This window comes from Thamnophis elegans, chromosome 10, assembly GCF_009769535.1.
Source record: "Thamnophis elegans isolate rThaEle1 chromosome 10, rThaEle1.pri, whole genome shotgun sequence".
Lineage (NCBI taxonomy): Eukaryota > Metazoa > Chordata > Lepidosauria > Squamata > Colubridae > Thamnophis > Thamnophis elegans.
In genome coordinates, this window is record NC_045550.1 from 10813371 (window position 1) to 10828794 (window position 15424).

The 15424-nt window shown below is 38.0% G+C and overlaps 1 protein-coding gene across 1 annotated transcript in view; it reads right to left on the bottom strand.

The window, feature by feature from the left end:
- Window positions 1-15424, bottom strand: part of GRK5 (G protein-coupled receptor kinase 5) — a 196016-nt gene that overhangs the window by 53163 nt on the left and 127429 nt on the right. Inside the window, 1 exon segment of the mRNA XM_032225719.1 lies at window positions 11669-11746. Coding sequence (XP_032081610.1) covers window positions 11669-11746 — 78 coding nt within the window.

Below are 15424 nucleotides of genomic sequence, written 5' to 3' on the forward strand. Positions count from 1 at the left end.
TGGGGGCGATATGCTGACTCTGTAAACTGCTTAGAGAGGGCTGAAAGCCCTATGAAGCGGTATATAAGTCTAACTGCTATTGCTAAAACTTTTTTGTAGAAATAATACAGTTGCGTGCTACTAAAAACATATCATTTATGTGTTGGTCTCATATTTTCGCTGAAGGAGCTCAGAAGCATATATACTTATATGAATACTGATTGAAACAAGCTCACCCTGCTCAACCACATAACTTAATACTGTGCCTTACAGATTCTTTGGATCGCTGACAAAAATCTAATTTAATAAATAGATTATATATGTGGTACTATACCACCAATTGTTATTCTGTAAAAAGTTGTACATACTGCCCTTTCTTTGAAATAGTTTTTTTCTTTAAAAAATGATGTGTGAAAAATGTCATATACTATCATCATTTGCCAATAATACGTGAGAAGAGAAATAGTCAAAATTGTTTATTTTTGTCTTTTTAAAAATTGCCTCTTCAATACACAAGCAAGAATAAAAGAAGTTAAACTTGCACTTGGCTTATAAACAGCTAATTAAAGGCTTGAAAGCAGAGATAGAGAAGACCGTGAGAAAGCTACTGATTCTAAAGAAATTGAAACTTAATCAAGGCAGTCTCTTCATTTTTAAAAAATTCTGGAGCAGCTAAGTCCCACTGATAGAAAAAATGTTTAATAATCACACAGTCTGCTTATAGTAAACCAGTGCAAAGAATTAGCCCTGCTAATGCAATCTTTGCCAAAAATAGAACAGCAGTGGGAATCAGGGGTGATATAGGGGACAAAATCACAGAGTATGACACTCCACAATCATAATATCTCTCTCCCCCCCTCTCTCTCCCCTTGAACATCTGCCAGCTGTTGTCCCTTGTTCAGGAATTTAGCTAAATATTCAAAAGAGTTGAAACTGCTCACAATACTAACTTCATATTCTCTCCAACTTCTGCATGGAACTGGATATTTTGAAGGAAAACAGTACTTTTACTTAACTACTAAAGTCCCAGATCATGTCAAGAAGAGGAAAGATCCAGAGTGTTCTTGCCATTTTCTGTTCAGTCTGAAGCTTCTCACTTATTAAACTGAATACTCTAAGGCCATATATCACATATCATATATCTCTCATATCTCATTCCTTAACCTGAGGCGACTGCTGTAAAACGTAGGTGTTTCATCTGCAAATTTCCAGGTCAGGAAGTTTCCTATACAATTTAGACTTTATTTTAGAAAAACTAGTGCTAGAAACTAGAAATAAAAGTGAGAGTTGGAACAATGGAAGAATAGGGCTAGAGAAGACACAATAATGTTCACAGCATAAAAGGCAATCTCCTAAAGAAGAGAAACTCATACGAAATGTTATTTTTAAGAGGTCTGAAGGACTTTGTAATATTTCACCCAGACTATTAAAATAATTCACAGGGTTATTTTTTTTAAAAAAAATATATGGTTTTGGTATGATTTTTTTAAAAAAAAACCTGTATAGGTTAGTACAAAATTTAGACTGAAACAAAATATTTAAAGAAGGGAGCATGTGTTATTGATCATTAATATATTCATGGCTTTGGATCAATACCGTAAATCTATTCTACTGGCTAAGGGGGATGGGACTCCTACCGCTAACAATCATGGGCAATTGGAAACTTAAATGGGATTGTTGAAAGGAAGAAAGTGCTCTACTTACTGAGGGCGATGGGACATGCAGCTCAGCCCCTTTTAAAACTTAGTACTTTGTGTAAGCCGTAATCAAGTGTGACCCGTCAAAACCATGGTCCACTAAAGCGCACCCGATTAAAGCGCGTACGTGACGTCATCAGCAGCGCGACAAATACGACCGCGGGAAAAAAAGGGCGCTTTAAAAAGTGCTTTTACAGCAAGCCGATTCACACAAAGGTAAGGGTTAGGTTAAGGGTTAGGGTTAGGTTTAGGGTTACGTTAAGCGTTAGGGTTAGGTTTAGGGTTAGGTTAAGGGTTAGCGTTAGGTTTAGCGTTAGGTTAAGGATTAGGTATAGGGTTAGGTTTAGGGTTAGGTTAAGGGTTAGGCTTAGGGTTAGGTTTGGGGGGGGTTAGGGTAAGGTTTTCACGTTATTTTTAAGTTTCCCGCTCACAGCGTGCTGTTTTCATCGCGCTGTGATGACGTCACGTACGCGCTTTCGTCGAGCGGGCTTTAGTCTACCGCGGTTTTGTGGTGGAACCGTAATCAAGTGTTTAGCTGGAAAGCTCTCTAGGTCAACAGAAGCATCTCACACATTTTGGATTATGTACTTTGTGTGCAATAAGCAACAATGATACTGATGAGACTGTCATATTTCTGGATGCTGTTTGTATAATGCATATTACAACAGTTATTAATAGGTATGGCATAAGAATGGCATAAAGATGAGGAAATGAGTGAATCTGGTGAAAACTGATAGACATTCGCCATGACAATCAAAGAAATAATTCGGGAGCTAAGAATCTGGATATCCAGAGATTGAGGTTAGCCCAAGGCAGAACAGAAGAAAGATAAAGTGTAAATAAACAAGAGAAAATGTATTAGGGGTGAAATCCAGCAGGTTCTGCCAGGTTTTAGAGAACCGGTAGCAGAAATTTTGAGTAGTTCAGAGAACCGGCAAATGCCACTTCTGACTGGCCCCAGAGTGGGGTGGGAATGGCGATTTTGCAGTATCCTTCCCCTGCCACACCCACCAAACCAAACCACACCCACCAAGCCACGCCCATCGAACCGGTAGTAAAAACATTTGAATTTCACCACATAATGAGATAAAGGACTCTTTTTCACCCAAACAAGGGATGACCCAGAGAATAGGAACAGAAGCCTAGATGTAATGACTATGAAAAGAGGATGAAGAAAAAGAAAAAGAAGTTATTTCTCTAGGAAAGCAACTTGAATCAATAAAAAGGAGATTTTTTAAGATTGAACACGGTTATGGTTATGGTTTGGTTTATGGTTTATTAAACTTGTATGCCGCCCTATTCCCAGAGGGACTCAGGGCGGCTAACAAACTCATAGGGAAGGGGGGTAATACAATGAAAACAAACAAGACAAAACAATTACAAAGACAGATTAAAACTCCGCAACAGGCACAACAATTCGAGTGGGGCTGGGAACTCATCAGCCCCAGGCCTGCCGGAACAGCCAGGTCTTAACGGCTTTGCGGAAAGCCTGAAGGGTGGTGAGGGTCCGAATCTCCATAGGGAGATCGTTCCAGAGGGCCGGAGCAGCCACAGAGAAGGCCCTCCCCCAGGGGGTCGACAATCGACACTGGCTAGCTGATGGAATCCGGAGGAGGCCTAATTTGTGGGATCTAATTGGTCATAGAGAGGTAATTGGCAGGAGGCGGTCTCTCACGGGACATGAATGTTACTTAAGTGTAAGAAGCAGAACTTTCCAGTTTGAAAGAAAGCTATCTAATGAGTCAAGCAGCTTATAACAATCAAGGAGAGTTAAAAGACAAAGCCCTCCAGTTGAGGATGGGGAGATTACTCATAACCAAAAGGCAAAGGGAAAAAGTAGACCTCTCTGCAATTTGGGGGGTCAATGGAGGTGGATCAGAGGACAAGTCCCACTCATAAAGAAAATCGACCTAAAGTACCAGCTGCAGAAAGGACTGAGGCCAAAAGAACAAGGTGTGATCAGCATCTCACTGCTAAGTGAACAGATCGTGACTGGGAGAACTGCTTAGCAGTCCATTTGGATCTGGGTCAGGGCCAGTGAGGAAGAGGTGCAAAATGAGAAAAGAGAGGTAAGAGGATGCTATCCCTTGACATTTTTGCAAGACAAGTAAGATTGTTGAATGGTGTGAATAACTTTGTTGTTTAAAATGCACTTGGTTTTTTAAAAAAAGAATTTGTATGTGTGTCTGGATGACACATATATAGAGTGCGCATTGTCCTCAAAAGCCTCTTAAGGATTTTGGGCGGGAGGTGAAGAGAATTTGAAGTTATTCTTGTATATGGAAACTTTTGGTTCTAGATCGGTATGTTTATTGTTTAATGTAAGTGCAATCCAGATAATAAAGATGTGTGCTCCATTTATAACTTGAAATATCTTGGGTAATTTTGGATATTCTTGGGAGATTCTGCTGGTATTGAGAATTGAGAACGGTTGCAGGAACTGGGTCTGTCTTTAATGAAAAGAAGGACTAGGGAAGACATGATAGCAATGTTCCAATAACTCAGGAGTTGCCACAAAGAAGAGGGAGCAAGCTATTCTCCAAAGCACCTGACGGCAGGAAAAGAAGCAATGGATAGAAACTAATCAAGGAGAGAAGCAACCTAAAACTGAGGAGAAATTTCTTGACAGTTATAACAATTAATCAATGGAACAACTTGCTTCCAGAAGTTGTGAATGCTCCAACACTGGGAATTTTAAAGAAGATGCTGGATAACCATTTGTCTGAAGTGGTGTAGGGTTTCCTGCCTAAGCAAGGGGTTGGACTAGAAGACCTCCAAGGTCTCTTCCAACTCTGCTATTCTATTCATATTCAATTGATGGGTTTGGATAGGAATCAGAAAAGAAACATCTTCCACCTATGGCTGATTAGAGTTTTCTCTTTCCCCCTTTCATAACAGTTCCTCTAAATCATAAGAACAGCACTCACGTTGCTATATATAAATATACAATATTTAATATATAAATATAACTAGAAAATATATTTATAAATATAAAATCTTAGCTCAAGGATTAAGGTCTTAACTATAAATTTGACTAATTCAATCTAGCTAAAATTCATTGGGAGTGATTGGAAATTGTAGTAGAACAATTTCTTCTTGAAGGCACATAGAACGCTGTTACCTCCCCACCAAAAGTTATTCCTATTTTTCTACTTGCATTTTTTATCTGCTTTCCAACTGCTAGGTTGGCAGAAGCTGGGACAAGTAATGGGAGCTCACTCCATTACACGGCACTAGGTATTCGAACTGCCAAGGTGCCGCCTTTTCTGATCGACAAGTTCAGCGTCTTAACCACTGAGCCATCACTTCCCTTTTTCAATAGATAGCATAGCTGTATTTCCCCTCACTTTGCTCAATCATAATTAGGGTATTTTTTCTGATATACCTATTCACATTTCTGGGCAGTCATATTTATTAGAAGATCCAGAAAAGATAATTTGCTAGGTAACAAATTCATTTTTTCCATGTTTTAACAATCCAAAAGAGAAATAATGTGTTCATATAAATGTTAGCAGTGTTCTCCTTTGTAAGAGTGGGAGCTCCCTCTTTCATCGCTTGTTTTAAAAAGCAAAGGGGACAATGTATTTTTCTTCCCCCTTCCTACTTCTGGATAGATTAAGGTGATACTCTTGTCCTGTTAGCCTTCCAAAGTTTCCATGGTTATGTATTTTTTTTTCTTCCTCAAGAGAAGATAGCAAATAGGAATTCAGATCATAAAACTGATGCAGTTGTTGTTCTTCAATCACTGAAAAGAACTTTGATGGCAGTTAAGAACCTAGATTAATGCGTGACCCGACAAAAGCGTGAACGTCATAAGCGCGCCGACAAAACCGCGGCGCTAAAACCGCGATTTCAAAAGCGCGCCGACAACAGCGCACTGACAACAGCGCGCCGAGAGAAGCGCGATTTAAGTTAAGGTAAGGTTTAGGGTTAGGTTTAGGGTTAGGTTTAGGGTTAGGTTTAGGGTTAGGTTTAGGGTTACGTTACAGCGCGCTTCTGTTGGTGCGCTTTTGTCGGCGCGCTTTAGGGCTAATTCGTCGCTCATTCGTCGCGCGGTTTTGTCACCACGCTTTAGTCACCGCGGTTTAGTCAGGCGCGCTTTTGTTGTTCGCGCATTTGTGGTGGGACCGATTAATGTTCTATTTAGCAATGTTTAGTAGTCTTCTGATTCTGTACGGAACGGTACACAGGGAGCATCTTAACTCAAGTTTCTAATCGATTTTGTAAAACAGATTAGAAAGAAACACAAATAATGATGGCAGGAGAGAAGATCATGAGCTCTGATTTGATTGGAAAAGAGATGGTGGTTTTGGATCTGAGAAACAAGTAAAGGCAACATACTGTTGGAAGAAATATCCATCTGGTTCAGTTCCAAGTGGGGAGAAAGACAATGGAAACATGGCGACTGATTGGAAAGATGGTTTAGTGATAAAGCAGAACTATCAAGCACATGGTCCTGGTGCAGCTGAACACATGGGAGTTGAGAGAGAGGGTTATTTATCCCTTCTTTTGGGCTTTGAATATGAGCTTCCTGTTCCTGGGCAAGGGTCATAGCTAACCTTGTAGGTTTTCTGAGTCAAGCTTGGTTGAAGCTTGCTGGGTGATTCAATGTCCCCAGGTGATTTTTTAATGCAATGAGCCTTGCTGCTAGATAATTCTATAATATCCTAGAGGGTCATGTCTTAATCCCATCACCATGGAGCTGAAGGTCTTTTATTTTGTAGATATGCTGGCTGCAGGGAACTGTTTTCTGCCTTTAAAACTTGTTTCTTCTTGTATCATCCAGGGAAATATAATATTGTGCCTTTTTAATATTTCCTAAAGCATTTCATTCTTCTGGGAGGGAAGAGGCTTCCCACATATTCACATACAGAATATGCGACTAACAGAGACATTATTTTGCGGTTAAGATTTGATTTAACAATAGAAGTCAAATCCAAACACTAAAGAATATTTGGTGAAAAGATCAGCAGAGACAAAAGTGAGGATACTCCTGGCATATTCTATATGAATTTATCCTCTTACTCATCCACAAAACCTTATACAACCAAAACCTATTGCAAGTTACAGTTATAGTTTTACCTACTGTGGCAACAGGTAAATTAATCTGGGTGCAGTACTCTCTTGATTTTATGAAATGAAAATGGAAAAGATAATTCTGAAAACTATTCTCTTTCACATAAATGTTTACAGCTAACGGGCTTAATATAGGAATTTCATTTTCTGTTCTCTTTCAACATATTTTAAATTAAAAGTATTTTAAAATTCCTATAGAGAACTAAACAATTGTACAGGCTTACCTCCCACTCCCAAATCCCTCAAAACCTGCTATTTGCACATGAAATCATATAGGAACTTGACTTATCTGAGTACATTATTACCTGTCTTGGAGTAGCAGTGGTGGGCAAACGATGTACTGGAATAACTTGACATTTGCCATAATGGAACAGTCATAGTACAAAAACTTCTGATTGTCTGTGAGTTAAATCAGTTTCTGAACTGGATGTATTTTCTTGTATATGAGAACATATTGGGTTTAATGGAAAATCTTGATTCCTTTAATTATATAAACATGGCCGTGACCCAACAAAAGCGCGAACGTCAAAAGCGCGCCGACAAAACCGCGGCGCTAAAACTGCGATGTCAAAAGCGCGCCGACAACAGCGCGCCGACAACAGCACGCCGACAGAAGCGCGATTTAAGTTAAGGTAAGGTTTAGGGTTAGGTTTAGGGTTAGGTTTAGGGTTAGGATTAGGGTTAGGTTTAGGGTTATTTTTAGGGTTATTTTTAGGGTTATGTTACAGCGCGCTTCTGTCGGCGTGCTGTTGTCGGCGCGCTTCAGCGCTCATTCGTCGGCGCGGTTTTGACGGCGCGGTTTTGTCACCGCGGTTTAGTCAGGCGCGCTTTTGTCGTTCGCGCATTTGTGGTGGAACCAAACATGGCAACTATAAGAATATAATTCTTGGCTACCAATGTTTGCTTTTCATCCAGGTGCCCCTTCTGTATTAGCTGATTTAAGATACTTCCTTTGAGAAACGCTCTTCTTACCAATACCCTGCTTTCATTATAGCCACATAGAGTTGTTGTGTTATCAGGGTTCTTACTTACATGAAATGCCACAATTCTGTGTATTTTATTCTATGCACTGTTTCCTTTCCCATGCACTAAGGCCTTCAGTTACAGCAACAGGGAATGGTGTTAATAAGAAAACTGGTTTAGGTAGTATTTGTCGTTCATGAATATGTCACTGGAATCAGGATCATTTGAAGCTTTTTTAAAATTTCAGCAGAACAATTCAATCAATCCAGGGAATAAAAGAGACTTGTATTTATTTATAAATGTATTAAATTTATTTATGTAGTTTTTTTTAATAGTACTTGGGTTTAATATAGACATGAGTTTTCAAAAATATCTGGGAACTGTCACTTCTAAGGTCTTGGATATAATTTTCCAGAATATGTGATATTTGGGTCATACAGTCATTTTACTGCAGAAACCATTTCTATGCTTCATGCAGTGTGTCAGTTTTGTGTACGTGCTTGTATAGGCATAAGACAACTGAGTGTTATGTGATTTTTTTTTGTTGAGAAGTAAACTTTGTCTCCAAAAATACTACTGCTACATGAGACAGCTGGTTTATTGCTTAACATGACTACACTGATGTTATTAATACAAGACATAAAAGATTTGAACCATATATTTGCAATGAATTTCAATTGCAACAGTTTTTTTATTTAAAAAAATCTTTACAGTATAAATGGGAATTCCTTTGGTTTATTTAAAGAGAGTTGTTCAAAAATAGTGCTTCTCTGTTATAGAGAAGAGTGAGAGCGTCTTTTACAAAATACAAGGAACATCACTTTTCTTTACTCAACTGGGAATTTATCCCTGAAGCCTGGCTTGAGCCTGAAAATTGAGCCTGAGAAAAGTTGCTCTTTTCATGACATATTGGGCCAAGCTGACTGCATTACATTACATATAGACAGAAGCCAATACCCTAGATATTTAAACACTCATTCGGGTTTTTAGTAAACAAACTTTTTCAAACGCTTATTCCCAAAGTTTAAAAGAAATCAGTCCTACTGTACAATGATACTAAATGGATGCTATCTTAAGCTCTCAGAGAAAAAGATACAATGGTCTTTCTGCACTAATTAGTCTGTTCCCTGTGTTCACTTTCAGGTTCTCAAAATAAAATACAGTCTAATTTAAAAAAAGAAATAGGTTTTCATTTCTGGTTCTCATAATGAATGTATAATAGCAACATTTAGAATAGCAATGGCACTTATATATCACTTCACAGTGCTTTGCAGCCCTCTCTAAGCAGTTTACAGAATCAGCATATTTGCCCCAACAATTTGGGTCTTTATGTTACCAACCTTGGAAGGATGGAAGGCTGAGTTAACCCTCAAAATCAAACTCCTGGTGTGAACAGTGAGTTAGCCTGCAGTACTGTATTCTAACTACTCCACCATCACAGCTCTGAATAATATGTTCTTAAAAGAGATATAATGTTGTTCCATGGGCCAGGTATGTTTTTACTGAAAAGGAATCTAAGCAATGGTCATAGACCCAAATCATAGTTGAGAAAGCTTAGGGATTTCAGGTATTTAAGGCTTAGCACTTCCTTAGTCCACTGCTTCTGACACTGGGCTACAAGCAAATGAAAATAACAGAGTAAATTGTCTCAGTCCATTTGCTAACATCAAATTAATTCATAAGAATCTGTGTCCTGATGAGATTGCCACCTAACAGGTATAGATTCACATTTGTACAATTCCTTACAAGTAGCAAAATCTAAGCCACGTTGACTAGTGCTCAAATGTTTCTTAATTATCTGAACCCAGTATAATGACCCCCTCATACAAGATGAAAGGGAGCATCTGAACTGATGATGGAAAAGCCATTGCTTCAGTCTTGAGGAAAAGTAGCTGCTAGAAGTCATATGTGACTATGAAATAAGAAGTGGTGCATTTTATTAGGAAACTTTCCCCAGGAGTCTCAGACCAAGCTTTTTGTGGTTAGAAATATCATCTTCATTTGTAAGTTAACATTTAAAAAGTAGGAAATATCTTATTTAAGAAGGAGAGTTAAATATTCCACTCCTTTCCCATTGCCCTGACTGTTTCCCAGACTGTGTTTACATGGATAAAGTCTTGTTTAGGAATGATGAATGCATTGATTTGTGCATAGCTGAATAGTAGTGAGGTCAGGGAAAAAGGACAGTTGTGCCATTAGATCAAAATACCAAGAGGGATTAAAAAAAATCCTAAATCCTGCAGACTACATTGGAACGCCACCATTTCATTAATAACTTAATTATTGTTCAGAAAAATAACCCCACTATACTAATTAGATTATATATTCCTAGATGAAATGACTGGATTATTGACAGCAGATAATTTCGCAGAGAAGAGCATGAAATAAACTGGAACCTACTTTATAGGAATTATTTTAAAAAATTCTGTGAAAGTGGAGAAAACCACTGACAGAGAGCCCAGCTTGGTTTTGCACATGAAAATCTATCTATAATGGGATTGCAGCTAAATTAAATTTGTTATAAATATTCCAAGATCTTTTGCTTCTTATTATGATGTTCAGATAAATTTTATCACTGTGAAATATCTGGGCTTCAACAACATACATTATTGTTTAAGTCCGTAGGTTCTGACTTCAATTTGTTTCAACAAGGAGCTCTACACAGCAGAAGTGATGCGATTCTGTTGAAAATTGGTTTGAAGAAGTACTTTGTCTACTTGAAACATCCTCATTTTTTTTAGCTCTGTCATGTGTTAAAAGTTAGAAAAAGCCTACTGTATTTTTCAGAGTATAAGATGCACCTTCCTCCCCTAAAAGAGGGTGAAAATTTGGATGCCTCTTATACACTGAATGTAGCCCCACCCACTCACCGGCCCCAATCCTTTGGCCTCTGCCTCCCAACAATTTACCTCTTTGCAGCAAATGGGGGCTTGCGGAGGCTTTAATAAGCTATAGCAATCCCTGCAGCCTGAAACAGCTGATGATCGGGAGAAATTGAAAGTGAAACTTGCTGTTTGCTCCAGCAGGCAAACTGCTGGGAGGCAGAGGCAGATTTTTTTTCCCTTGTACTAATCAGGTTGTTTGCTGCAAGGAGGTAAGTCAACAACTGCCTATAGAATGTTCAAATTATTTTATTTTTTTAAAAGACTGCTTTATTATTATTCTAGACAATTTAACAAAATGAAGAAGTTTTTTTTTTAAATAAATGCTTGATCTGAAGAGGCCCAGTGCTATTGTTTTAAAAAGTGCTATTCTTTTAAATAGGAGAGAATAACTATACTTCCAGAGAGCACATCAATTTTAACAGCGTCTGTACAAGTATAGTCTGAAATATAACACTACAAACAGTGTATATTGTCTGTATTGTTTGTTGCAAGGAGGCAAATTGCTGGGAGGCAGAGGCAGATGTTTTTCACTTGTTTTCCTCCCCAAAATCTAGATGTGTCTTATACTTCAGAGCAACTTATATTCCAAAAAATATGGTACTTTTCAGATTCTGCACATATACAATAGCGTCCATTGAGCTGGCACCTTCTAGAGACAATAAGAACATCTTGTAACGTTAAATGCATTCTTCACTCAAACATTTATGGAACAAAAGTTCCATCATAGTTCTACGATAGATCATAGAAAAATAGTGGAACTTTTTGGCAAAACATAGTCATTAAATAATTATAAGCAAAGAGATGGAGCACTGATTATCTACCCAAAATAGATAATCTACCATCTGTGTATACAAACACACCACCTGAAAGACAACACTGGGCTAAAATCACTTACTGGTACAGCATCTATTGATGGTACATGTGAAACAGAGATGTCCAACCAAGGCAAAATCATTCCAGGATAGTCACATGCATACATTTTTAAAACATTTGTTGCAGAGCTCAATACTATTGAGAAAACGTTTACTAGACATAACAGCAACATACAAGATTTCAAGTGTTCCTTACCCCTGGGATGAGGTATTTCATCACAATTTCTTTGCCTTTCCCTCCCAATTTTTCATCTGGAAGTAGTTCATATTCTACCTAGAAAAAAAGATGCAAAAAAAGATAAATTGTGCTTCGTATTTTGCACATGTATAAATATGAATGTTCATGTATTCATATATTGTATATAAATATACTTTTTCTGTGGTTGTAAATAAAAACAGCATAGCACAAAACATTGGTCCCCACATATATACCCATAGTAACAGTGGTGGGTTTCAAAAATTGTTCGAACCTACTCTGTGGGTGTGGCTTCCTTTGTGGGAGTGGCTTGCTGACCATGTGACCGGATGGGAGTGGCTTGCCGCCCATGTGACCGGATATGAAGATGCCGACGACACTTGTCAGAACCACCTTAAATTACCTCACACACAGCACTGGCATGCATAAGAATATGGATGTAAACTTGTTTTTTAAAAGGCATCTTTGGTTTGCGTTAAAACAACTTCAACACACGCAATGTTCTGATTGCACCACAAACACAGTAGTCATCCTTACCTTTCACAGAGGCACTGAGTTTTATAAATATGAGCATGATAGTGTAGAATAATCATATCCAAGGACCAGTGGTGGGTTTCAAAAAAATTTGGAACCTCTTCTGTAGGTGTGACCTGCTTTCTGGGTCCACTGGTGGAACCTCTTCTAACCGGTTCAGTAGATTTGATGAGCCGGTTCTACCGAATAGGTGCGAACTGGTAGAAACCCATCTCTGCATAGTAAGATCTGCATAGCTGTGTAAAACCTTTTACAAACCCTGCATTTCTTTCCTCCTCATCATGCATAAATACGTATATGAGGAAGGAGCATAATAGCAATAAATATACTTTTCAACTGTTTTGAATTTAAATCCATGGCATTTCTATACAAGAAGGATCAGGCAGCTTGCACTACGAAAATCTCTACCTGATGAGACATGCACACTCAAAATACTCTTCAGCCTTAAAGGTCAACTGTCTGCTGAAATTTTGGAACAAACTTAGATGGACAGAAAAAAGCTAGAAATGAACACCCAAGTGGGATCACTCAAACATAGGCAGGATCCATATTAAAGGGAAACCAGTTTACCATAACCTATCTGCATATGTTCATTCACATGTGTTAATGTGTTAATAATATGTTAATATTTAAATTAGTTAAAATAATGTAGTTTTGATATTTTTAGTCTAAACATGGTTATAATTCCATGGATGTGTGAAAAGGATTCTCAAAGGTTAGAATCTCCCAGATAAATGCCAAACCAATTACTTCTTATTAATTACGGACAATGAACTTCAGCTCTGCAAAAATATACATTCAATGTGGTATGACATAATATAATAAATCATATTTGATAATTTGTTTTAAATGGCAAACTAACACTTTTAGCAATCTAGTGCTTTTGTGGGTACAGATTTTTCCACCTGTGAAAGATGTTACAGACCTATTTAAAAAGGGCAATTCACTATTTGAAGGCATCTTTTGAAAAGGTGTCCAAAGTTTTATTTAAAAAGTATATGTAAAAAGAATAGCAGAAGTTTTGAAACTGTTCTTTAACTTACTATATTTCAAATAATTGATTTATTTCTATACATCTAAATGCAAATTTGACAACTTTGCCCTACAGAATTCATGCTGAAACATCTTTATGAGAATAATTTTAGCTTTTAGGAAACATGGTAGAACTTCTTATTAAATTTACCAATGGTTGATTTGAATCTAGGACATGTTTAAGAGGAAAATATTCAGAAAAATTAAGATTTGTAAATATGGAGAAAATTGCTTTCAAATATTCCCCACCACCACTCTGGATCCACACATTCCTTTTCTACATCCCTTCCAAAATATTATTGATCTAAAGGTTCATCCTTAAACTGGTGCCATCCAGATGTTCAGGACTTCACAGTAGTGTCCAAATCAAACCACTGTGACACCAGACGGACAATGATGCAACCTCACAAATGCCACAATTAAGTATTAGAATCAGGATGTCTGATTCAGGTATGGAAATTGTGACACTTGCGTGATTATATCTGTGTGAACGTCCTATTCTTTGTCTATCCTCCCAACAGACACATTTATTTCATCTTCCAGGCATTATTGATCTTACTATCTAAGAATCAACAAACATCTCAGGGTTTATAATGTTCAAGAAGAGTTTTAAAGATTTTGGCTTTTCATCTTCATAAATTACATCTAGGGCACTCCACAGTTCATGAAATTAATGTAATTAATTAATGACGTTCTAAGATCATCACTGCTTTTTCAAAGAAGAAATACACACTTTGTGTTCCAATCTGAAGCTATTTCTGTCATCAGATCACATGGGAAGGACAAAGAAACTGGGGCAAACCTTCTGAAACTGCCTCTTCAAAGTGATTTGATGAAAGGCATTTCATGTGCACTAATGCATACACTACTCCTTCAAATATTTTACTTAGGTTTTTAAAAATGCGCAGCACTTCCAAAAATAAGTAACTATCGAAATGAAGACCACTGAAGTCAAAACAGGGATAGAGAAAACTCGAACTGCATTCTTCAAAATGAAAAAGATATTTCCTTCAAAATGAAAAAGATTGAAAATCAGGCTTGTCAGATGCTACATTTTTTTCTATCCTGCTCTATCCTATGGAGTAGAGAGTTGGTCTCTGACAAGATGCCACTTAAACAGACTAGAAGCATTTGAAATGTGGATTTACAGGCAGCTGTTACGTATAAGTTGGATTAACAAAATCAGAAATGAGGAGGTGATAAGCCAGCTGGGAAAGCCAAGGGAAATCATCAAAACCATAAAAAAGTGAAAGAATATTTTGGGCATGTGATGCGACACCCAGGAAAATAATGGCATACTTCACTTAATGCTACAAGGAAAGATTGAAGGCAAATGAAGTCCAGGCAGAAGGAGAGCATCATGGCTTCAAAATCTAATCTCTGTCTTCTGCCACATACCTCCCAGCGTCCGATAAGATCTCACAGGATGGGCCTTCTCCGGGTATCGTCGACTCGACAATGTCGTCTGGTGGCTCCTCAGGGGAGGGCCTTCTCTGTAGCTGCCCCGGCCCTATGGAACGATCTACCCCCAAGATCCGGACCTCCCCACTCTCTCGGCCTTCCGAAAGTCTACTAAGACCTGGCTGTTCCGTCAGGCCTGGGGCTGTTGACCTCATGAACGAGGTCCAGCCCCACTGAGGTTGAGTGCATGATGTGTCTTTTTAATTTGTTCTCTCTCTATTTTAAATTTTTTAGTATTCTTTTAGAATTGTTTTATGTAAGCCGCCCGGAGTCCTTCGGGATTGGGCGGCATATAAATTTATTAAATCTTGAATCTTGAATCTTGTTGATAAGAATAGTTCACCAACATGATCGCCAACATCTGATGACGGATATGGTACACAAGAAGAATTGAAATGAAATTATTCCTCCTCCATCGACTGATTCAGGCTTACAAAAAATGCATCATGTGAAAACATTCAGGAGAATTAGATTCCTGATTTTGCCAAAGAGACCTCTCATGACCACCTGAACAGTTGATGGTCAGCACAATGTCCTTAGAATATCATATCCCCTTCATTTCAGACCATAAAAATGTTCTTGGTAGCAGACTAAAGCTGTTTCTATATTCCCCAGAGCATTTCAGTACATTGCATATGACGTGCTCTTTTTTTATTATATGACCTCAAAAGTAGACCTACGATGAACCAATCATTCTTATCATAATATCATCTCAGAATATTTTAGAAA